General features: G+C 42.4%; 1 protein-coding gene across 1 annotated transcript in view; it reads right to left on the bottom strand.

Annotated features, from left to right (window-relative positions):
* Positions 1 to 961: 961 nt before the first annotated feature.
* Dnhd1 (dynein heavy chain domain 1) overlaps positions 962 to 24,303 on the bottom strand; it is a 103,473-nt gene continuing 80,131 nt past the window's right edge. Inside the window, exons 25-43 of the mRNA XM_034635264.2 lie at positions 13,225 to 14,824; positions 12,826 to 13,034; positions 12,365 to 12,569; positions 12,183 to 12,285; positions 10,801 to 10,950; positions 10,382 to 10,564; positions 9,830 to 10,261; positions 9,209 to 9,680; positions 6,601 to 6,909; positions 6,221 to 6,373; positions 5,857 to 6,035; positions 4,763 to 5,728; positions 4,379 to 4,565; positions 4,046 to 4,168; positions 3,760 to 3,961; positions 2,825 to 2,916; positions 2,518 to 2,667; positions 1,497 to 2,299; positions 962 to 1,316 (exon numbers count right to left, since the gene is read on the bottom strand). Coding sequence (XP_034491155.2) covers positions 966 to 1,316; positions 1,497 to 2,299; positions 2,518 to 2,667; positions 2,825 to 2,916; positions 3,760 to 3,961; positions 4,046 to 4,168; positions 4,379 to 4,565; positions 4,763 to 5,728; positions 5,857 to 6,035; positions 6,221 to 6,373; positions 6,601 to 6,909; positions 9,209 to 9,680; positions 9,830 to 10,261; positions 10,382 to 10,564; positions 10,801 to 10,950; positions 12,183 to 12,285; positions 12,365 to 12,569; positions 12,826 to 13,034; positions 13,225 to 14,824 — 6,869 coding nt within the window. The 3' untranslated portion in view covers positions 962 to 965. The remainder of the gene's footprint in view (positions 1,317 to 1,496; positions 2,300 to 2,517; positions 2,668 to 2,824; positions 2,917 to 3,759; positions 3,962 to 4,045; positions 4,169 to 4,378; positions 4,566 to 4,762; positions 5,729 to 5,856; positions 6,036 to 6,220; positions 6,374 to 6,600; positions 6,910 to 9,208; positions 9,681 to 9,829; positions 10,262 to 10,381; positions 10,565 to 10,800; positions 10,951 to 12,182; positions 12,286 to 12,364; positions 12,570 to 12,825; positions 13,035 to 13,224; positions 14,825 to 24,303) is intronic.

A 24,303-nucleotide genomic window follows, 5' to 3' on the forward strand; every position in this document is an offset into this window, starting at 1 on the left:
TAATTCCAGTAACTCAGGAGGCTAACAAGTTCAAGGCAAGCTGGGGCTATTTAGAGAAACCTTGACTCAAAATAAAAAAGGCTGGGAGCCAGGTGTGGTGGCACACACCATTAATCCCAGTGGTTTGGGAGGCTGAGGCAGGAGGATTACAAGTTCAAAGCTAGCCTCAGCAACTTAGCAAGGCCTTAAACAACTTAGTGAGACCCTATCTCTAAATAAAATATAAAAAAGAGCTGGAGATATGGCTCCACAGTTAAGTACCCCAGGATTCAATTCCTTGTACCAAAAAAAATAAAAATAAACAAGCCTGGGGATGTAGCTCAGTGGTAGAGCGTCCCTGGGTTCAACCCCCAGTACTGCAAAAACATTTTTTTGTTCTTGTTTATATGTCTACCTTTTATTGCCTGTTGCCCTACAATAGAACCACCTCATCTGCACCCAGAACAACACTTGGTATGAAAGAGTGCTCAATAAATAATTGTTAAATGAACATAGGGTCTTGTATTTTATTTGGCTTTTGTTTTTCATGTGTATAATTCACTCAGAGAATCCTCTGTGGGTGATGTGGTGTGGATGGTAGGGTAGGACTGGGGCATTCCCAATAATACCACTAAATGCCATTAAAAAGGATTTTGAGTTTTAATATTCTCCCTTCAAAAATATCCCTTGGGAATTTAGCTGAGACCACAGCAGAGAGCTACCCAGACAAGGGTTCTGTGTTTTAGCAGTTGCCAGATTTGTCTAACTCCTCAGATACATGACTATCACCTGGCCTCTCTCTTCAGAGTGTGCCTACCACTCTCCTCTCCCCTATTGCCACACAATGCCTCCTCCATAGCTTCAATTGTACACACTGTATTTTTCTCTCAGTGTGTAACATTTTTACCTTCTGTGTATACATCACTATCTTTCCAAGTCCTGGAAATCATTCATGTAATTACTGTAGCTTTATTTTGGTGGAGGGCTCAAGTCAAGGGTGGGCTGCACACATGGACTCTCCGTTGGATACAGGTAGCAAGGCTGAGTTTCGTGGGTAAGGGCAGGTGCATCAGGATGTTCCTGCTGTGTAGCTTAGTGGAACCAAGGGGCCCGGCCATGTACACAGGGCAGGAGTACACAGCCAGGCCAGCTGGGACTGGCAGGTCATTGATGTACCCAGCCTGTGCAGTGACGCTGACAGGAGGCAGAAGGCTGGGCTGGCTGGAAGAACTGTCCTGCAGAGCCCCATCTATTGGGTCCCACTCGGCATGCAGGAGCTGTAGCCCAATCAGTAGTAGGCCTGTCTGTGGAACCTTGGGATTTGGGCCATTCTCCACCTGGGGGTGCCAAGAGCTGGTTAGGCAGACTAGAAAGATGACAGGGTGGGGGGCTGTGTCATAGTAAAGTGAGGTTGGAGAGATGATTAGGGTTACTGAGGGGCAAGATTACCAACAGGATGGGGTATAATCAGGGACTTTAAGGGGACGGAATGGGGAACTGAAGGGATGCTAAGGTACCCGGAGGCACAGAGGGTTGTTGTTCAGCTTCTGACGTTTACGTGAGAGATGACCGGGGCCTTGGCTGCTGGAAAGATTCGAGCTGGGCACCTGCTGCTGCAGGACAGCCTCCCAACGCAGTGCTAGCAGCAGGCGGCGTGGGTGGCTAAAGGCTGACAGATGAAAGATGCGCCCTGGTACTCTAGTGTTTGTGTCTGCATCTCTGCCTGCATCCAGGTAGCGAATTAATAGCTGTCCACGACGTGACTGCTGTCGCAGCCATTGCCAGGGTGGCTGCTGACCAGCGGGTGCATGGGGTCGCCAAGGTTGGGGTAAGCGGCCAGTCCAGAGAGCTTGGGCCACCGCAGCACAGCGGTAGGAGGTGCAAGGGGGTTTGCCCTTTAGCTGCTCCAATAGGCAGTCAAGGTCATTTTGTAAAATGCCCACCAATTGACTCAGTTCCATCACTTCATTCTCTAGGAAGCCTTCCACTGGAGGCCGAGCCTTTGGCCCCAGCACTGCCCTTAGGGGAGACTTCCCTGGGCCAGTGTGGTCGGTCAGTAAGGCTTGCAATGACTCCAGCCTGCGTTTGGCTTGCACTAGGCGTTGAAGCAACCGCCTTTCTGCACGCCAAGGGCATCCTTGAGTGTTAGGAACCCACCAGGGTAAACTATGCTGCAGGGCCCTCAGGATAGCATGACTCTTGCGGCGCACCAACCATGCCTGGGGGCCCTCACTTAATCCACAGATCCGAGGGTCCGACGGTATGAGCAGTAGATGCATCTGGGCCTTGCACTCTGCAATAGCATCTAGCTTCTCTAGTTCTTGGAGATAGAAGTGAGGGGTAAGGAATAAGATGGACTCCACACCCCACTCCCAAGGAAGTAGGCCTTCCTTTGATCCCTTATGCTATCATCCCTATAACTATGTGAATTTTGCCCCTTTGTGTATCTACTGGCACCACCATCCACATTCCTGTGGGGATGGCATTTCACTGCACTATTTCTGGCCCCCAAACAGATATTTATTGACTAGAGCTTACCTGAGCTGGGCATCACAGTGGCCAGCAGATACTGAGGTATGTGTGGTTGGACCCAATTCTTGCTGCTGAAGCTCAGGCAGGCTTCTGTGAGGCTAATTAAGACCTCTCTGTCCTTAGAGTCCCTCAGAGGTCCCCCATACAAAACTGAAGCTGAAAATGGAACCCTTAGTTCCAGCCCTTCCAGTTCCCACAACCCTTCCCCAAACCAAAGTTGTAAATTAGGTCCCAGTCTCAAAACTCCCACCCCCACCCTTTTCCAGGCTCTCCTGGTGGCAGATGGCTGCATGGAGGACAGGAAGGGTCTCACCAGTGAGCTCTTGCATGGCAGTACTGGGATTGCTGAGACTGGTCCACAACTGCTCTTGGGTCTTAAGGGCCTTTATCAGAGTCACTGGACTCCTGAAGGAGGGGAACAGGAAGTCAGATTTCAAATATCACCAATATGCTGCAGAGCCTCAAGTCTTTTTTCCTGCCCAAACTTATCTTCTGAGCTCCAGGCTCATGAGGGTTTACTAGTCATTATCACTTGGCATGTTGAATACAACTTGCTTTCAACCAAAGTCATCATATTCCCTCATGAAATGTGTTTCTCATTTCTATCATATATCCCAGTGTGAGGTATCACCAGCTGCCCAACTGTCTAAGTCAGAAATCTGGAATTCATTCCTGACTCCTTCTTCCTCAGCCCCAATTTATTCTCTATTTCTACGGTGACTACCACCCTAGTCCCTACAAGCCATACTATGATTTTTTCCCTGGAGACTACTAGAACCTCCCAAAACTATTCTGTTTGCTTCTAATACCACCTCCTCTGTTTCACTTTCCACACTGCAACCAGTGGTCTTTCCAACAGACAAACATGATGACATTCTTTCTTCTACTTTAATACCTTCAGTGGCTTCTCACTATTCTTGGGATAACATCAGATCCCTTTGCTATGGTCTTAAAGGTCCTTTGTGATGAGCCTGGCCTCTCCCTACTCAGTACCCAGCAGGTTCACCTCAACTATACTGAAATCACCCTTCTGTTGAACTTAGTTCCCTCTGTTCAGAAAGGCTCTGATTTGCCTCAACTTTTAAGGTTCAATTTAAAGTGAGATCCTAAAAGTCCTCAGAGAAGCCTTCCTAGAATTCCTCTTTCCTTCACTCTTTGGAAGATGAATTAGTTTTACTCAACCTAGTGTGTAGAAGATACTCAGTGTTTTCTGAGTGACTGACTCAACAGCATAAGTGAGTCCCTCACCAGAGCCCCCTGTGTGCCTGCAACTTCATTCCATAGAGCTGTCGGTGTAGCAGGAGGCCATGTAGGAGGAGCAGAGATAGTGCCTGGTCAAAAGGTTGCATGTAGAGTCCTTGCTGTGCTAACTCCATACTGTCAATCAAGATGCGGCCCAATTCCAGGGACTGGTCCCAGAAAACAGGCATGCAGTGTTGAGTCAGCACAGCTGGAGAGGAAGAAGAGTGCTGAGTCAACACAGCAGAATTGCCCTCCCCTTTCTGATTTGAGACTGTTGGGGGATACTCCTTACCTGGCAAGGAAGCAGTAGCCTCTGCAGAAACAATAAGCCAAAGACGGAAATCTTTGTGGACAGTAACCACATTCCTTCTTTCAGGTTGGGTTGAAAGCAGTTCCAATTCCATCTCTGAAACTACTAGAGTTAGATAAGGGATTGAGATCAGTCATTAGGTATTGGATCAGACACAAGTCTAGGGATCAGATTAGAGACTGAGGAATCAGGAGTCAGACACATGGCCAAGAGCACAGGCCTGGACCTAGGAAATTTGACAGTGAACTTGAGAGTTCAAGTTGTAGCCCAAGTTAGGGTGTGGTCCTGAAAGCCATTTCTAGGCAACAAACTCACCTTTGGCTCTGCCTATCAGCTGCAGCAAGAGTTGGATCAGCTCTCTTGGCCAGTGGGGCACCAGATGACAGTTATCCAGCACCAGCCAGTACCCCTCCAACATGGCTTGGCATAGAGTGTTGACCACAATTGAGACTGGGTCCCAAACTTCAGAGCCCAGGGCTATCACTTGCAGGTGTTTCTGCCCCTGGAGACAAATAGAGACAGAAGAGTGACTCAAAGCAATCCCAAGGCAACCCAAGAGACTCAAAGTAATACCACAATGATCCAAAAAGTACCTCAGTAATATAGAAAGATCCATGAGAATGCTGAAAGAGGGCATCCACACCTTCTCCCAGCCCCCAGAGGCCCAGTTACTCTGTGACCAAAAGACTAGGTCCAAACCTGTTCATGCTCAGCAGCCAATTTCTGGATGACAGTCAGAGGATGCAGGATGGCTGTGGGGTGGCCAGTCGAAGGCAATAAGATCAGTATGGGCTGAGTAGCCTGACTCTGTTCAAGGGGCATGGTGTGAGCAGCCAGATTTTCATCCAGGGGCCTCCCCAGGAGGCTGGTGGTGAAGTCTGCCAAAGCACCTGCCAGGCAGTCAGGTCGCAGCACACGCCACAGGATCAGCTTCTGGATGAGGCTGAGTGGCTCAGGACCTGGCCCAGGTGCAGGACCCAGCACTGTGGATGATAGTGACAGGTATTCCTGCCAAATATTGGAGTGGCCTGCTAGGGATGCACGCAGCCCAACAAATGGAGGCAGCAGCTCCAACATCCCACATTCTTGCCAGGCTCTTGGCCCTAGCCAGGCTGGCCGAACCACACCTGGGTCTGGCTTACTGTATTCAGTGCTGGCAGAGGTTGCCAGTCCAGGCCAGAGTGCCAAGCTTTCTAGCTTTGATGCCTTCCTTGTCACATGCAGCAGAGCCAAAGCACCCAAGGTACCCACCAAAGGTACTTGGGTCAGGCCTAGTGAAGCCACAGTGCTGCCCAGCAGCTGGTGGGTCAGGTGTATTTTTATCTGCAGTAGATGGCTGGCCAGGTCCTCCCCATGCTTTATATCATGTGGCTTCATGCTGTCTAGAGCTTTCTTTGTGACCACCAGCCAGTCCTTTGGTTTCATCCGGAAAAATGGGAGCAAGTTCTGCAGTGGGCTTAGGGCATTCACTAAGGCCATTCCATGTCTAACTACATGCTGGTAGGATACCCACAATTCCATCTCCTTCAGTTTTTGTCCTTCTAGCTCCTCACAATGAGCACGCAGTTGACATATCTCTGCCTGGGACCTCACCATATCTCGCAGAAACTTAGCTGGTTTCTGAGGGGTTTGTTTCTGCATCAGCATCATCGTCAGCAACCGCTCCTGTATATAGTAATTTGTTAGGTGGATCTGGCCCTTTCCCACAGTCCCCAAATATCTACATTCATCTCCACCTCTACACCCAGGCCCTTCAGTGCTTATCCTATCCCACAGACTGGACCCCCAGGCACCTCAGCAGCCTCCACATCTTCACAGGCATCCAGGGCTCTGATTTTTATGTCCTGCCAGCGGGCCTCAAGCTCAGGATGCTCCCTGCACAAGATTTCATGCAGCATCTGTTCTTCTAGTATTTCCATGTTCAGGGACAAATCCAGGACATTCAGCCCCTTTAGCAGTTCATAACCTAGCGCTTGGAGTCACATGGAATGTGCTTAAACCCTCACCCTTGGCAGAGCCAAGGAGGGGGCAGACAAGGGGTATGGCTCCTTACTACATTCTGAGTCTGCTCAGGTTGAGTCAAGCCCTCTAAATACTGGTCCTGGGATCCTAGCGTGCCCACAAAACTGTGCTAGCAATGTGCCCTCTGGGTCTCACCTTTTTCCAAGGCACAGAGTGGGAGGGTAGTGCTCAGATAGAGACAGAAGCCAGGCTGCACCTTGGGTAGACTCAGCTTCTCCCGCTGAAGCAGCCATTGTAGTTCTTGGCACCATAGGCCCAGCTCCATGTTGGTCAGAAGCACAGGCAGGCCTGTGAGGGGAAGCAAGGACAACCCACCCACAATGCCAGCACCCATGGTACCCACAAGAGCTGACCCTGAGCAGCTATCCTTCAACAAATAGGGTTCCTTTAAGATTTTTCAACATAATGGGATGAAGGATGGGAACTAAAGTCAGACTGAGATGTGAGAGGTATATGGGGTCACAGAATCAGAGGAGGATAAGAGGGGATAATGGTGGGTGGGCATCAGTTCTTACCTCTGGCAGCTGCCTCCAAAAGCTGAGGACCCAACTCTGGGTCAGCACCTGAGAGCACATTAAAGCAGAGACGAGGTGAAGACTGAGTTTCCGAGGCTAGGCTGGACTCGTGTTTCTCTGCCTTGTTCTTTTTCTCTTCTTCTTCTTTCTCCCCTTGCTCTTGCTCTTTCTTCTGTTCTTCATTTTCACTTTCTTCTGCCTTCTGCTCTTCTGTTTGGTCTTTAGCCTTATTCCTCTCGTCACAATCATCATCTTCTTCTACACACTCATTTTTATTCTCTCTCTCTTGACTTGTCATTAGACTCTTCCCTGTGACAGAAAGATGCACAGAAACGTTTCTGAGAGGAGGATTTGGACTCTGGTGGAGCACTATTCATCCAAGGACTCCATTCCATGAGGGAAGTAAGACACTTTAGGAAAGCTGTTTAAGCTCTGTGACTCAGTTTCCTCATCAACAGAATGGAATTGATATTAGTAATGACCTCATAGGATTACCGTGAAGATTAAATACAATGACACATAGAAAACACCTAGGTTGGTGCCTAGTAAGTGCTCGATAAATGTTGCTTATTATTATTATTACTTTAAAAATAAGGGAGGGAGTTAGTCATCTCTGAAATTGGCTCCATTTCTGCCCTTTCTATAGGTTGGTTAGAAGAGTCAGTGCCTCCCCTGCTCCCTGCTTTTTTTAACTTGAGATAATTCTGGTATTAACAACTTAAAGAATCCTCACTAATTTGGAAATCAGTACCTGGAAGTAGTAACTTGTAAGTGAAAGTCTGTAAACTGTGTAATTAGCTAAATCATGGGTGGTGTGGTAAACATAGATAGTTGGCTAATCAACAACCATTCCCAACTCCCTTGACCCCTTGCTATGCTGCCCAGATAATTCCTGGGCCAAACTGGTTCTCTGTGCCAGATCCATAGTTCAGTGCATTCATTTTTTTTATTGCTAACAGATTACCACAAAATTAGCAGCTTGAAATAACACCAGTTTATTCTCTACCCTTCTGTAGGTTAGCAGTCTCACCTATTCAACCCATTAATCCACAGCATGGCTGGATTTTCTGCACAGAGCTACACTGGGCTAAAATCAAAGTGTCAGATGGGGCTTCCCATCTCATCTGGGGCTTGAGGTCCTTTTCTAGGCTGGTGTTTTGTTTGTTTATTTATTTGTTTGTTTTGAGATGGGATCTTGCTGTGTTGCCCAGGATGGTTTTGAACTCTTAGGTTCAAGTGATCCTCCTGCCTCAATCTCTCAAGTAGCTGGGACTTCAGATATATGTCCCATGCCTACCTATTCTTTCACACACTATTCTAATTTCTCACACTTGCCCTGTAGCCCCCACTATCTTTGAGCTAGCAACAGTTCATTGAATCCTTCTTGTGTTTCAAATCTGACTGTTTTCTTTCTTCCTTTCTGCTCTGAAGGCCTCATTTGATTATACTGGGCTCATCTAGATAATCTGGGATAATATCTCTATCTTAATGCCAAATTATTAGTAATTTTAATTAACTCTTCAAACTCTTTTTTATGTAACATAACATAATCCTGGAAATAACATCAAAAGGCAAAGGTCACAGAGGCCAAAATTCTGCCTATCACATTTGGCTCTTCATATTTCTGAAAATCAGCAGCAACTCTGACATGATACTTGGAAGGACAGATGATACCTTGCATGATATACTGTGTATTAGTTTCCGGGACTACGGTAACAAATTACCACAAACTTGGTAGCTTAAACAACAGAAACTAGTTTTCTCATAGTTGTGAAAACCAGAAGTCTGCAATCAAGGTTTCAGCAGGATATACTTCTGTCAAGGTTCTAAAGAGGAGACTTCTTTGCCTCTTTCCATCCTCTGGTGGTTCCAGACTTTCCTTAGCTAGTGGCCAAAAAACTCCAATCTTGGTCTCCCTTTTCACATGGACTTCTCTTTTGTGTATGTCTTTTCTTCTGTATTTTATAAGATGCTTGTCATGGGATTTAGAGCCCACTCATATAAAGAGCAGGGTGATATTATTTCAAGGTTCAGAAGTTGATGACATCTTTTTTTCATTTTATTTTTTAGTTGTAGTTGAACACAGTACCTTTATTGTATTATTTATTTTTATGTGGTGCTGAGGATCGAACCCAGGGCCTCACACATGCTAGGCAAGTGCTCTACCGCTGAGCCACAGCCCCAGCCCTCATGACATCTTCAAAGAACCTTTTTCCAAGAGTTCACATTTTTTCCCTCACTAATGCAGCACACCAACCCCATTTTCTGGGAGATAAAACATCCCCTCTTCCTTCTAGCAAATTTTCCTTCCAACACGCCACCCAGATGTGATTCCTGATCTAAACAGAATCAATAAAAATGTTCTTCTAGAATTTTTGAACAAATCTGAGTACTAAAACTCTGGGGTGAGGGCAAGTTTTCTAATAGTGCCAAAGAAACCTGAGAAGTGGAAGACCATGAATTGGTCTTCATTGCAATATGAACCAAAAAGTATATATAGCATAGGCTGATAAAATCTGGGATATTCTAGCCAGGGAAGATCACATAAGGCTCAGAGAGTTGGGCAGTTCAGATATCCCAGAAGCATGTATTATTGTCTCTGCCTTACCTCTGCGCTTAGTGGGGGCTTGTGCCAAGCATCTTTTATCTTCCAGAGGCAGTGGGTTCAACCAGATGAGTGCCTCATTGCTGGGGTCAAGCAGCAGAGGCCAACGGCAACTATAGTAGTGAGTGGAGCTCCCCAGAAGCAGGCCTGCCAAGCGGGCCGACTTTGCCTGGGGCTTCAGGTCTCGGTCCCACTGATACTGTTCAGATTCACAGCTTAGCAGTGACAGAATACTGAAGGGAGAGCATGTGGGCAACAGGGGTTTTTTTTGAGGCATGATGACAGATTTCTGCTTCTGCTTCAGTGCCTGTGCCACATCGTCTGGACCCAGGGTCTCCTGATAGCCCCTACACAGAGCCAGCCACTTGTCCAGTAGCTCTTGGCGACGGAGAGGTGGGAAGGGACCTAAATAGGTGATGGCAGCAGAACACAGGAGGGCATCTCCAAACATAGTCTTGCAGTGTCCCCTCAACTTCTGGTGTGAAGGGAAGACCAGAGGGTGTTTAGACCAGCGAGGAGAGGTATGGAGGAAAGCAAGGAAGGTGGGGCAGGAAGCAGTTAGGGCATAGGGTGGCAGGGTGTGATATGAACAAGGAAGAAGATATATGGGAGAGGGTTGGTTACCTGGAGCTGTGCACACCATTTGTTCATGGGTGTGAGCAGTGTAGACTTTATGGGCCATTTGTGATACTGGCCACATTGTGCCTGATTGAGAGTCTGTACCACATGGCTGTGGGAAATCTGGGCATCCTCTAGCTTCTTAGTCAGGGCCAAAATATTCTCCAGCATGTCGTGGGCTTGAAACTGGAATTGGCCTAAGCGGGCCTGCTCCCGAGCCAGTGTTGCCTCCACCTGCCTCAGCAGCAGGCCCGTGGGCACACCCCGGCGCTGTGCCAGTCCATAACGCAGAACAGCCCGGAGCCAGATGGCCAGGTTTGCTGTGGGTATGCTTACTGCCCTCAGAGCTGCATCACTCATGCCTGGATCCTTCAGAGTTTGTTCTAATTTTATCAGCTCTGAGTCTTTCATCTTCTCCTTGGGGAAGAATACCAGCTCCTGGGAGGAAGTGTGTTCAGGGGAGAGGGGAAGACATGGATGCTCTGGACCTTGACCCAAAAGTCTATCCCTGCCAAGTCTATCCTGTGTGCCTCCCGTCTGCTCCTTCATTATCCCTACCTGATAAAAATCTTCAGTGCATAAAAGTTGCTTGGCATTGGTCCAGCCTGTTTCATGGTGGAACAGTTCACACAATGCATCAGTCACCCGGATTACAGATTCTGGTGGTGCTCGATAGCTCCTTATCTCCTCAAAGTCAGCTACCTGCAGCTGACTCAGAGGACCCAGAAATGCCTTGCCCATCTACATGAGGAGAGGTGCTTGCTGAAGCGAGCTTTTGAGAGATGAGCTTCCCTTTCAAGATATTTTTTAATTTTCTCCTAGGAGTTCTCATGAAAGGCACTCCCCAAGATAACCTTTGCCCCCTCCCCCTGGAGAGTCCATCATGAGTCTCCCCAACCCTTCCACTGAGCATCCTGTTAGGGGCTATCCTCTCCCAAGCAAAGACAAGTAGAGGGCACATGGCAGGAAAAACATACCTTCTCCAGGAAAGCCTGATACTGAGACTGCAGGGAATCTCGCTGCTTGGCTAGGTTCTCAATTAGGTGCTCCTGATGACGACACTCTGCTACCTGCCGCTTGTACAGGAGCTTGCTTTGCTCTAGCTGCTGCCGAAATTTGATGAGGCTCTGTGAACAGAGATCAGGCCCTGTAGCTCCAGATTCTGGGCTGTGTGGGAACATGCCAGGGGGAGACCCCATGGGCATGGTAGGAGTCTGAGATCTTGGTCTGTCACTTACTGCTTGGCATCTGGTAATGCAGCCCCTGATTCTAAAGTCTGAGCATGTATCTATTATGCTATGCTATTTATCTTATTTGACCCCTAATTTCATGGCTTCTATTATATTCTAAATACTGTCAAATTCCTCTTTAGCTATATTACTGCCAAGTCCTACACTGTGTACCCATCTGCATAGTACCATTCTGGGGGCACTGTACTTTCTTTCTTAATTTTTCTTTTTTTTGTACTAGAGATTGAACCTAAGCGACATCCCTAGCCCTTTTTTAAAAGAGTTTTTTTTTTTTTTTAATAGGGTCTTGCTAAGTTGCTTAGGGCCTTGCTAAGTTCCTGAGGCTAGTCTTGAACTTGTGATCCTCCTGCCTCAGTCTCTTGAGTTGCTGGGATTACAGGTATATATCACCACACTGTTTTCTCTACAATTCTTACTACGTCAGCCCCCTCTGGACTTTGTCATAGCATACTGTTTGGATATTTCCTTGATGAATCTATATCTCTGGAAAACTGTAGACACCATGAAGTCAAGGGCAGTGTCTTATCTCCTCTTATTAGGAGGCAATCTGACCTAATATTAATAATAACAAACATATTAAGTCATGACTATATGACAGCCTTTATTTCCTCATCCATTCACATCTCCTTACTATACACAACCGCCTTATGGTGCTTTTTGGAAGAAAGAGGTATAGGACAAAGTGGTATAAGGAAAAAAGATGGCTACAAGAGATGAGCTGACTAGCAATGCTAGTGAATTCAAGGGAAAATGATAAGAGTGGGAGGTGGCCATGATATTGCTATCCCTGCTGAATCCCTCATGAGTGTATATGGAGATCTTGGGATCACACTGAACTTCACATAGTCAAGACACGAGGAGCTACCAGAAGCAGACACTTGAGTTTCATGTGTTATGAAGAATCAATCTAGTCTCAACTGTGTCATAAAACTTTTGAGCCAGAGTTCTTAAGGAGGAGATAGTCAGGATTAGAGAGATCACCTGGAGAAATTAAGAGGGACTTTAGGGAAATCAGAACTAAGCTTCACTCTCATTGGTTCCTTCTAACTTTTCTTTTGTACTCCTGCATTAACACAACCTTATGAATCTGACAGTCTTCTCCCTCTTACCTGCTGAGAGCCTTTTAGCTGCTGTTCCAAAATGTAGACCAGGTTGTTGTGGGTACTGTGCTGCTCAATCAGCTTTTTCAGATTCTCTAGGGCATTATAGATTCTGAAGGTACAATGCACCACACTGTGAGTGGACTTAAGGGAGCATAAGGAGGTAAACTTCAGGGAATGGGGCCACTTACCGCTGGGCCCTATTCTTTAACTTAAGGGTCATCTGTCGCCGCAGCAGCATGAAGGTGTCCAGAAGGTCTAGGAAAGTCTTGGGGGTCACAAGTGGCAATGCAGGGCACAGGTGCTCATGGTAGTAGGCAGCCGAAAGGTGGATGAGGGCCATGGCTTTGGCCACACTGGAAATAGAGGCCTGGAGATCTGGGTACTTCAAGCAGTCTGCAATGGGTATGGCTTTAGCCTGGACTTGTAAGCCCATAGGAAAGTGGGAAAGGTAAGGGTCTCTATTCTAGCTCAGGAAGGAGGTCAGAAAATGTGAAGGGAGCTCAGTAAACACACACACACACACACACACACACACACACACACACACAGGAGAATCAGAGATAAACAGAGACAGACAGACACTGGCCTAGGTAATAATCCTAATTAGAACCTAGTTGAAATGACTGGTAAGGTCAAGAAAAAGGCTCACCATCATCAAGGGGTAGACTCTGAGCACCCTCCAGATGGTGCTGGGCTACCCTGACTAAGGAAGCTTGGTCCCAGGGTTCATAGTAGTCAATGCTGGCAGTGGCTAGTTGAACGAGCCTCAGGTAAAGGGTGGAGGGCAGCTGCTTGTGGGCCTGGTAATCTCCCATCAGGAAAAACATGTGCAGGTGGCTACACACTTGCTGGTAGAACCTGTGGGCCAGGAGTCAGTCAGCGGCTGTCTTCTTTTTATCCCGTTTGCCCTACCGGGTCCCAGTTCCAATCCTGACCACTTAGCCCTCATCTTAAGAGCCTTCACAATAGCACATAAATTTCCTTATAGCCTTTTGGGCAGGACAGAGTAAGAGCAGAGAAGACCCACGTATGGGGCTTTAGGACTTACCACTGCAATGCCACTTCCTTCTTAGTGTTGTTTTTGATATCAAGGTTCTCCATTGGTACATGTTCTTCAATGTTGTCCAGATCTGCCTCTGTGTACTGGTCAGGGAAACTGCCTGAGGTTGCCAGGGCTACTAGATGATGGAGGGTAGCGAGATCCACACTCTTGGGTACCAGTAAGACCACTGGCTGGTTTAATATGCCAGCATGCCAGCTGGCATCTCTCAAACACTGGAGAATGTCCTCCTCTGAACTAGATGGCAGATGGAAGAGGCGGGCCTGACAAATGCTAGAGGCCAGAGTGATGGCAGTACAGCGCCCAGTACCCAGAGTTCCTGAGAGCAATAGGCCATGCTGCCTGGGCTTGGCCAGAACTCGGACCAGGCGGGCCACATGCTGGGCCATGGAGTGGCACCAGGCAAGGTGGGGGCTCAGCCCCAGCTGAGCAGCTGAGGTGGACAACTGTTTTTCCAGGCTCTCCCACTGCCGTTCCAGGTATAAGTTGGGGCTCTCAGAGTTGGATCCCAGTATCAACTCCTGACTGAAGACCAGATCTGAGGGCTTTTCCTGGGGACACAGTAGTAATACCGGTAACAACAGGGGTGAAATCAGGTCTATCTGGGGTGATTTCTGCAACAAACTCTTGGATTTCTTTGACTGGAACTCATTGTGAGAAGCCCTTTTGCTTTCCTCCTGCTGTATCTTGTGACTTGTGCTTTCTATAATCTCCCTTTGTACTGGCCTTATGGATGGTGCTAGACTTGGTTCCCTGGAATGTAAGCCTGCTGTGGCTTGAAGGCCATAGGGATCCTCTTCCTCATCTGTTTCACTATTACTATTGCTTAAGTCCTCCCACTGGGCCAACTCCCCTTCAGATTCCACTTCAGGTACCCTCTCCTCCTCCTCCTCCTCATGGTCCTTGTCCAAGTACTGGGGCCCTGGCCCACCACAGAAAACATTCTGAGCTACTTCTAGGAGCATCTTGGCACAGAAAGAGCGTTCCTTAGGGCTGTTCAACCGGTCACAAAACGTTCTCTGTGCCTCATGTAACCAAAGACGCACCATGCTCCGCATAGCCATCATAGTAGTTAGGCGAGTGCCACGCAAGCCTGATACAAGGCGCAAGTGCTCCTGGTGGTTGGGAAAATCTACGAAACCCCGTGAGCCTATTCTGGTAGGCAATAGCTGCAGGCTTCCCAAAAGTTGGCTCACAGAGTGCAGAGAGAAGTGGTAGTGTGGGTGGAGGGGTGAAGGCATGAAGGAGTTACACATAGCCTCCCAGGCCTCTACTGAGGCCCGGACCAGGGCTCTTGCCAGAACACTCTCTCTCTCCACAAAGGGGAAGCGCTCGAGCCAGGCTTGGAGGCTAGGCACATGTCTGCTCAGCATGGTAGCCTGGGTCATGCTCTCTAGGGCCAGAACTGTGAAGAGACGAAAGAGGCGTGGGCAGAGTGGGCGCTCACAGCATCCTGGCACTGTGGCAGTGACAAGGAAGTTGACTATAGGCTGCAGTGTCTGCAATTCCAAGGTGCTGTGGGCATACACAGTGCCATCCATGGCCTGACGCAGAGTCTCCAGTACTGGCTGGCAGCTCTTTTCTGGGTCTGTGGAATATGAAGAACAACAGTGAGCACATCTGGAAGTCCACATGAAAATGTCCTCCTGTTCCTCTTATTCTTACTTCCTGGCTTTGCTTCTAGGATACCCAGTTCTAAAGGAATTTTGTGTATCTGATGTGTTGGGCCATGGCAATATTTCAGCAAGTCATTTTCTCTCTGCCCCACAATTTCCTAAAATTGAGCAATTTCCTCTCTTTTTTTCCCCAGATCCTACCTCCATGACCAATTATTCATTAACTGAAGGAAAATGAATACTGTAATAAGATTTGGAAGCGGAGATGGTTGAGAAATGGATCAGATCACAATTAGGGGGGCAGTGCAATGATTTCAGTCAGAGTGTAGTTATATCACATGTATACTTCTTTTACACTGTTGGTAGGATTATAAATGGAAATCAGTACGGAGACTCCTCAAATACTAGGTATAGAACCACCATATGACCCAGCTACACCACTCCTCGGTATTGATCCTAAAGAATTAAAGTCAGCGTACTATAGTAATATATGCATACCTATAGTCATAGTAGCACCATTCACAATAGCTAAATTGTGGAACTAGCCTAGGTGTCCATAAGTGGATGAATGAATAAACATATGTGGAAGCTAGAGAGGGAAAAAGGAGGGAAAAGCGTGAAGGGGAATCTCATGAAAACTGAAGGGAGACCTGTAAAGTAGAGGAAATGGAACAGGGGGAAGGAGGAGGGGAAATACTAGGGAATGATATTAACCAGATTATATTGTTTTATCATACCATGTATGAATATATAACAACAGATCCCACTACCATGTGTAATTATAATACACCAAAAATATGGGAGAAAAAAATAAAAATTTGTTTTATGCCATTTAGTTTGTTTTTCTATTTAATTGCTTTCTGTTCTAATGTTTGTTATTTACTTCCTCCTAATTGTTTTGAGTTTAACTTTTTTTTTTTCTTTTTCCAGATTCTGGAGTTGAAAACTTAGATAACTGATTCCAATTTCTTTCCCACTTATATAGGCATTTAAAGCCATAACCTTATCTCTAAGCACTGCTTTAGATGCATCCCATACATTTTGATATGCATTATTTTAATTACTATTGAATTCAAAATATTTTCTAATTTCTCTCATCATTTCTTTTTTGATGCACGAATTATTTAGAAGTCTGCTGTTTAATTTCAAAGAATTTGGGAATTTTCTAGGTATCTCATTGTTACTTGATTTTTATTGTTGTGATCAGAGAAAATACTCCATAAAATTTTAATCCTTTGAAATTTTTTGAGATTCATTTTATAACCCAGCATGTGATCTATCTTTGTGAATATTCCTTATGTACTTGGAAAAAAGTGCATTTTGTAATTGGTGGGTTTAATGTATTGTTCTATTTAGAGTATTATTAACTTTCCCATATATATATATATATATATATATATATATATATATATATATATATATATATATAAAACCTTTATGTCTTTCTGATAAGCCTTTTAACTATGAGATGTCCTGATATCTCTAATAGTACTCTGTCTTAAAATGCTTTGTTATTATGTACTCTATATAATGCATTCTATTTGTATCGTAATAGGCATTTAAAGCCATAACCTTATCTCTAAGCACTGCCTTTTTTTTTAACTTTCAATCTGTTTATTATGCTGGGGATCAACCAGGGCTGCACACCTGCTAGACAAGCACTCTACCTCTGAGCTACATCCCCAGCCTTGTGTTTTTATCTTTAAAGTGCATTTCTTAGACAGCACATATCAGGTCTTCCTGTGTTATCTAGTCTGACAGCATTGGCCTTTTATATTTATTTAGTCCATTTATATTTCATGTAATTGTTGATATGTCTGGTTTAAAGTTCATCATATTATTTGTTTTCTATTTGTTCTATTTTTAATTCATCTGTAGCTTTATTGCTTTATTTTGCATAACTTAAATGTTTATTATCTCGTATTTATTGGCTCTTTAGCTATACTCCTTATTTTTATTATTATTCAGTAATTTTTCTAGGGCTAACAATATGCCTCCTTTAACTTACCAAAGTTAGAGTTAATATTATATCACTTCAGACTTCATATCTGACCTTCATATTACTTCCTATTTCATCCTTCCTACTTCACATTTTACCATATGACATGCTACTTCACAAATATGAAACTAACAACAGTATAATTCAATTTGTTTCTCCCTACCCCATCCTTTTACTGTTGCATCTATTCTTTCTTTTACTTCTATCTACATTAACAAACCATCTAACAATGCTATTATTTTTGTTTTAGGTGATCATCTGTCTTTTTAAGGAAACTACAGGAAGAAAAAGTCATTTATATGTATCCACATATTTACAATTTTTGATACTCTTCATTATTTTCTATATATCTGTTATTTTCCTTTTGCCTGGGAAACATCTTTTTAATATTATAGTGAAGTTTTAGCAGCCATGAACTTTCTCAACCTATGTGTCTAAAATATTTTACCTCACCTCATTTTTGAAGGGTATCTTTGCTAGGTAAAGAATTCTATGTTGATGAGTTTTCTTTTCTTTCTTTTTTTTTTTTTTTATAATTGTAGTAGTTTAAAGAATCAAGATAATGGTGCCAACCAAGAATCTTGTATTCAGCAAAAGTAAGCTTTAGACTTGAAGATGAAATAAAAACCTTCCATGATAAACAAAAGTTAAAAGAATTTATAAATAGAAAACTGGTACTACAAAACATCCTTGGCAAAATATTCCATGAAGAGGAAATGAAAAACAACAATGAAAATCAGCAGAGGGAGGTAGTACACTAAATGAAAAACTAATCAAAGAGGAAAACCAAGTCAAGTTAAATAACAAAAATAAACAAATATGGCTGGAAATACAAACCATGTCTCAATAATAACCCTAAATGTTAAAGGCTTAAACTTGCCAATCAAAAGACATAGGCTAGCAGATTGGATTAAAAAAAAAAAAAAGACCCAACAATATACTGCCTCCAGGAGACTCATCTGATAGTAAAAGACATACACAGAGTGAAGGTGAAAGGTTGGGAAAAATCATACCACTCACATGGACTGTGGAAGCAAGCAGGAGTTTCCATACTCATATCAAATAGAGTAGACTTCAAGCCAAAATTAATCAAAAGGGATAAAGATGGACATTACATACTGCTCAAGGGAACCACACACCAACAAGACATAACAATCATAAATATATATGCCCCAAACAATGGTGTAGCTATGTTCATAAAAACAAACAAACAAACAAACAAAACAAAACAAAAAAACTCTTCTCAAGAGTCAAATTGACCACAACACAAGAAGCCATCAGAAGATTACCAACCAAGAAAAGCTCAGGACCAGATGGATACACAGCCGAGTTCTACAAGATCTTTAAAGAAGAACTAATACCAATACTCTTTAATTTATTTCAGGAAATAGAAAAAGAGGCAGTAATTCCAAACTCATTCTATGAGGCCAATATCACCCTGATTGCAAAACCAAGCAAAGACACATCAAAGAAAGAAAACTTCAGGCCAATATCTCTAATGAACATAGATGCAAAAATTAACATAAAATAAAATTCTGGCAAATCGAATAGTAAAACATATCAAAAAGATTGTGCACCATGATTAGGTGGGATTCATTCCAGGGATGCAAGTTTGGTTCAACATACAGAAATCAATAAATGAAATTCATCACATCAATAGACTCAAAGGTAAGAATCATATAATCATCTCAAAAGATGCAGAAAAAGCATTTGACAAAATACAGCACCCTTTGTGTTCAAAACACTAGAAAAACTAGGGATAACAGGAACATATCTTAACATCCTAAAGGCTATCTATGCTAAGCCTCAGGCCAACATCATTCTAAATGGAGAAAAATTGAAGGCATTCCCTCTAAAAACTGGAACAGACAGGGATGCCCTCTTTCACCACTTCTATTCAACATAATCCTGAAACACTGGCCAGAGCAATTAGACAAATGAAAGAAATTAAAGGGATATGTATACGGAAAGAAGAATTTAAATTAGCACTATTTGCTGACGATATGATTCTATACCTAGAAAAACCAAAAAACTCCACCAGAAAACTTTTAGAACTAGTAAATGAATTCAGCAAAGTAGCAGGATATAAAATTAACACCCATAAATCAAAGGCATTTCTGTATATCAGTGACAAATCCTCTGAGAAGGAAAAGACGAAAACTACCCCATTCACAATGACCTTAAAAAAAAAAAGATACTTGGTAATCAACTTAATGAAAGAGGTGAAAGATCTATACAATGAAAATTACAGAACCCTAAAGAGAGAAATCAAAGAAGACCTTAGAATATGGAAAGATCTACCTTGCTCTTGGATAGGCAGAATTAATATTATCAAAATGATACCAAAAGCACTATACAGATTTAATACAATTCTGATCAAAATCCCAATGGCATTCCTCATAGAAGTAGAAAAAGCAATCATGAAATTCATGTGGAAAAATAATAAACCCAAAATAGCTAAAGCAATCCTTAGCAGGAAGAGTGAAGAAGGTGGCATCGCTATACCAGACCTTAAACTATACTACAGAGCAATAGTAACAAAAATAGCATGGTATTGTCACCAAAACAGACTGGTAGACCAATGGTACAGAATAGAGGACACAGAGAATAACTCACAAAATTACAATTATCTTATATTAGACAAAGGTGCCAAAAACATGCACTAGAGATAAGATAGCATCTTCAACAAATGGTGCTGGGAAACTGGAAATCCATATGCAACAAAATAAAATTAAACCCCTATCTCTCACCATGCACAAAACTTAACTCAAAATGGATCAAGGACCTTGGAGTTAAACCAGAGACTCTGTGTCTATTAGAAGAAAAAGTAGGCCCTAATATTCATCATGTGGGATTAGGCCCCCAACTTCCTCAATAAGACTCCTATAGTTGGGCTAGGGATGTGGCTCAAGCAGTAGCGCACTCTCCTGGCATGTGCAAGGCGCTGGGTTCGATCCTCAGCACCACAAAAAAATAAAATAAAGATGTTGTGTCCACTGAAAACTAAAAAATAAATATTAAAAAATTCTCTCTCTCTCTCTCTCTCTCTCTCTCTCTCTGTCTCTCTCTCTCTCTCTCTCTCTCTCTCTCTCTCTCTCTCACACACACACACACACACACACACACACACAAGACTCCTATAGCACAAGAATTAAAACCAAGAATCAATAAATGGGGTGGAATCAAACTAAAAAGTTTCTTTTCAGCAAAAGAAACAATCTGTGAGGTGAACAGAGAGCCTACATCCTGGGAGCAAATTTTTACTCCTCACACATAAGATAGAGCAATAATCTCTAGGGTGTATAAAGAACTCAAAAATCCAAGCACCAAAAAAAATAAATAATCCAATCAACAAATGAGCCAAGGACCTGAACAGACACATCTCAGAAGAGGATATATACTCAATCAACAAATATATGAAAAAATGCTCATCATCTCTAGCAATCAGAGAAATGCAAATCCAAACTACTTTAAGATATCATCTCACTTTAGTCAGAATGGCAGCTATTATGAAAGACAGACAACAATAAATGTTGGCAAGGATGTGGGGGAAAAGATACACTCATACTTTGCTGGTGGGACTGCAAATTGGTGCAGCCAATATGGAAAGCATTATGGAGATTCCTTGGAAATCTGGGAATGGAACCACCATTTGACCCAGCTATCCCTCTCCTCAGACTATACCCCAAGGTCTTAAAAACAGCATACTACAGGGACACAGCCACATCAATGTTTATAGCAGCACAATTCACAATAGCTAAACTGTGGAGCCAATCTAGATGCCCTTCAGTGGATGAATGGATTACAAAAATGTGGCATATATACACAATGGAATATTACTCAGCAATAAATGAGAATAAAATCATGGCATTTGCAGATAAAAATGGATGGCATCGGAGAAGATAATGCTAAGTGAAGTTAGCCAATCCCCAAAAAAGAAAACAAATGTTGAGTGTTTTCTCTGATATAAGGAGGCTGACTCATAGTGGGGTGGGGGGGGGAGCATGGGAGGAATAGATGAATTCTAGATAGGGAAGAGGGGTGAGAAGAAAAGGGAGGGGGCAGAGGATTAACAAGGATGGTGAAATATGATGGACATGATTATCCAAAGTACATGTATGAAGACACAAATTGGGTGTCAACATACTTTATATACAAACAGAGATATGAAAAATTGTGGTATATATGTGTAATAAGAATTGTAATGCCAAAAAAAACAAAGTACATGTATAAAGACATGAATTGGTGTGAATATACTTTATATACAAAGATATGAAAAATTGTGTAATAAGAATTGTAATACATTCCGCAGTCATGTATTTTAAAAAATAACATCAATTAAATTTTTAAAAAGATAGAAAATAGAACTTTAGCCCTTGAAGACAGAACTTCAGGCCCTACAGACAGGACACATGAAGTTGAATACATAAAATAATAAAGGGAAAAATAATAGAACATAATCAAAAGATATAAGAAATATAGAACAACATCAAGACACAATACCTGAGAATCATTGGGATAGAATAGAACATGGAGATACAAGCTAAAGGCATAAAGAACATTTTTAAGGAAATAGTTACAGAAAAATTCTCCCATATCAGAAATGAGAGAGACATATCCACATATAAGAGGCTTACAGTATCCCAAATAGACCTATTCAAATGAGAAACTCTCCAAGGCATACCATAATCAAAATGCCTATTATGGAAAATAAGGAAAGCGTATTAAAAGCTGCAAGAGAGAAATGTCAAGTCATATTTAGAGGCAAACGGATTTGGCTCACATCTGACATCTCAAATCAGATCCTAAACTCAAGGAGGGCCTGAATTGAGATGTTCCAAACTATAAAAGAACTTAAAACAACTTCTAGCCAAGGTTAGTATACTCGGAAAAGCTCAGCTTCAAATTCAAGGGGGACATAAAATTTTTCCGTGATAATACTAAAAGAAATTATGAGCACCAGGCTAACACTACAAAGGATACTCAGAGATAAACTGCACTCAGAGGAACTGAAAAACAAATCCCAGAGCTCCCAAACAGAGGAAGTTCAATAGGAGAGTAATCTGTCTACTGAAGGAGAATCAAGACAGTATTAAAAACAGCAAAAAAGGAAAACACAATCCCACATCCATACTAACATGAAATGTTAAGGGACCCAAATTCCCAATTAAAAGACATAAATTAGCAGATTGGATCAAAAAGCAATATTGAGCTATATTCTCTTAAAAGGAGACTCATAGGCAAAACACCCATGGCATTAAATCTAAAGATAGACCCCAACACAATAATTCAGAGTGATTTCAACATACTCTTATCACCAATAGACAGGTCATCAAAACATAAAATCAATAAAGATGTCTCCAACCTAATAATACTGGAAATCAAGTGGACCTAGCAGATATCTACAGAATATCTCCACTCAAAACAGCTGAATCTCCCTTCTTATTAGCAGCACATGGAACTTTTTCCAAGTTAGATCACAAAGCAAATCTTACCATATATTTAAAAATTGTTAAAATCCCATGCATCCTATCAGATCATAATGGAATTAAGGTAGAAATCAATAGCAAGAAAAATAATAGAAAAATATAAACATATGGTTTCTAAATGAAGAATAGACCAAAGAAATTAGTAGAAATCAAGAAATTATTAGAAACTAATGAGAATAGAGATACAACATATGAAAATCTCTGGGACAATATGAGAGCATTTCTAAGATGGAAAATTTATACCACTGAGGGCCTATATTTAAAAAAATAGAGAGATCCCAAATAAATAAGTTTATGCTCCACCGCAAGTTCTTAGAATAAGAAGAAAAAACTAATTTCCAAGCTAGTAGAAGACAGAAAATGACTAGGATCAGAACCAAAATTATCAAAATTGAGAATATAAAAAATGCACAGCACAGATGTAATGAAAAGATGGTTTTCAACAAGATAAAATTGATAAATCCAATAAGACTCCCAATATACAAAAAATGTAATCAAAAATCAATAAATAGTATGGCATCAAATTGAAACATTTTCCACAGCAAAGTAAACAATCAAGAACATGAAGAGAAGAGAGAGCCTACAAAATGGGAGAAAATCTTTGCCACCTGCACCTCAGATAGGGCATTAATATCCAGGATATACAAAGAAATTTTAAAACTTAACACCAAAACACACACACACACACACACAAAGAAAAAAAACACCAACAACAAATAGACCAATCAATAAGTGGACAAAGGAACTAAACAGACACTTCTCAAAGATTTCTTCTTTTATTTCTAAGAAATGTCAACATATATATGAAAAAAATGTTCAACATCTCTAGCAATTAGTAAATTCAAATTAAAACCACACTGAGATGTCATCTCACTCCAGTTAGAATGGCAATTATCAAGAATACAAGTAACAATAAATGTTGGTGAAGATACGGGAAAAGGTTACACTCATACATTATTGGTGGGGCTGCAAACTGGTACAACCACTCTGCAAAGCAGTATGGAGTTTCCTCAAAAAAAAAAAAAAAAAAAAAAAACAAAAAAACCCTAGGAATAGAACCACCATTATACCCAGTTATCCCATTCCTTGATATATATTCAAAGAATTTAAAATCAGCATACTACAGTTTCACAGTCATATCAATGTTTATAATATCACAATTCACAATAGCTAAGCCAACCTAGCTGCCCTTCAACAGATGAAAGGATCAAGAAAATGTGGCATATATAATACACATGGAGTGTTATCCAATCATTAAGAAGAAAGACTTTATGACATTTTCCAGTAAATAGATCTGGAGTCTGTCATGATAAGTGAAATAAGCCAATCCTCAGAAGCCAAAGGTAAAATGTTTTTCTAACATGAGGAAGCTAACCCTCAATAACAGAGGGGCAAGAGAATAGAAGTTCACTAGAGTAGACAAAGGGGAATGAAGGGAGGGGAGGGGAAATAGGAAAAGGAAAGACAGTAAAATGAATCTGACATAAATTTCCTCACCATCATATACATCCATAAGAAATTAATTTAAAAAATAACTATGGATAAATGGCAGAAAGATCAATAGAGGGAAGGGAGAAGAGGGTGGAGAGAGGGGAGAAGGAGATGTACTGGGTTCTGAATTAGAATAAGATATATTCCATGCTTGGATAATAGGTTCTACTGTCATATATAACCAAAAAGAACCAACTTTAAAAACAAAAAAAAGATTCATCCTACCCTTCCTTCAGGACAAAACAACTACTATATTTCAGGTGCCTTATAGTCCAAGGAGGTTAGGGCCCAGGAGGAAAAGAGTAAACAGGTAATCCAATAATAAGTAGGGCTAGTATGGAATTGGGTAATCATTCCATACTATGAAAGAGAACAGAGACTTATCTGAACCTGGGAGCATCTGGAAGACTTCTGCAGATGACTTCTACACTAAGTCCTGGAGAACATAAAATAACTAGACAAAGAAAATGGA

The sequence above is a fragment of the Marmota flaviventris genome, chromosome 9 (genome assembly GCF_047511675.1).
Source record: "Marmota flaviventris isolate mMarFla1 chromosome 9, mMarFla1.hap1, whole genome shotgun sequence".
In the NCBI taxonomy this organism is placed as follows: Eukaryota; Metazoa; Chordata; class Mammalia; order Rodentia; family Sciuridae; genus Marmota; species Marmota flaviventris.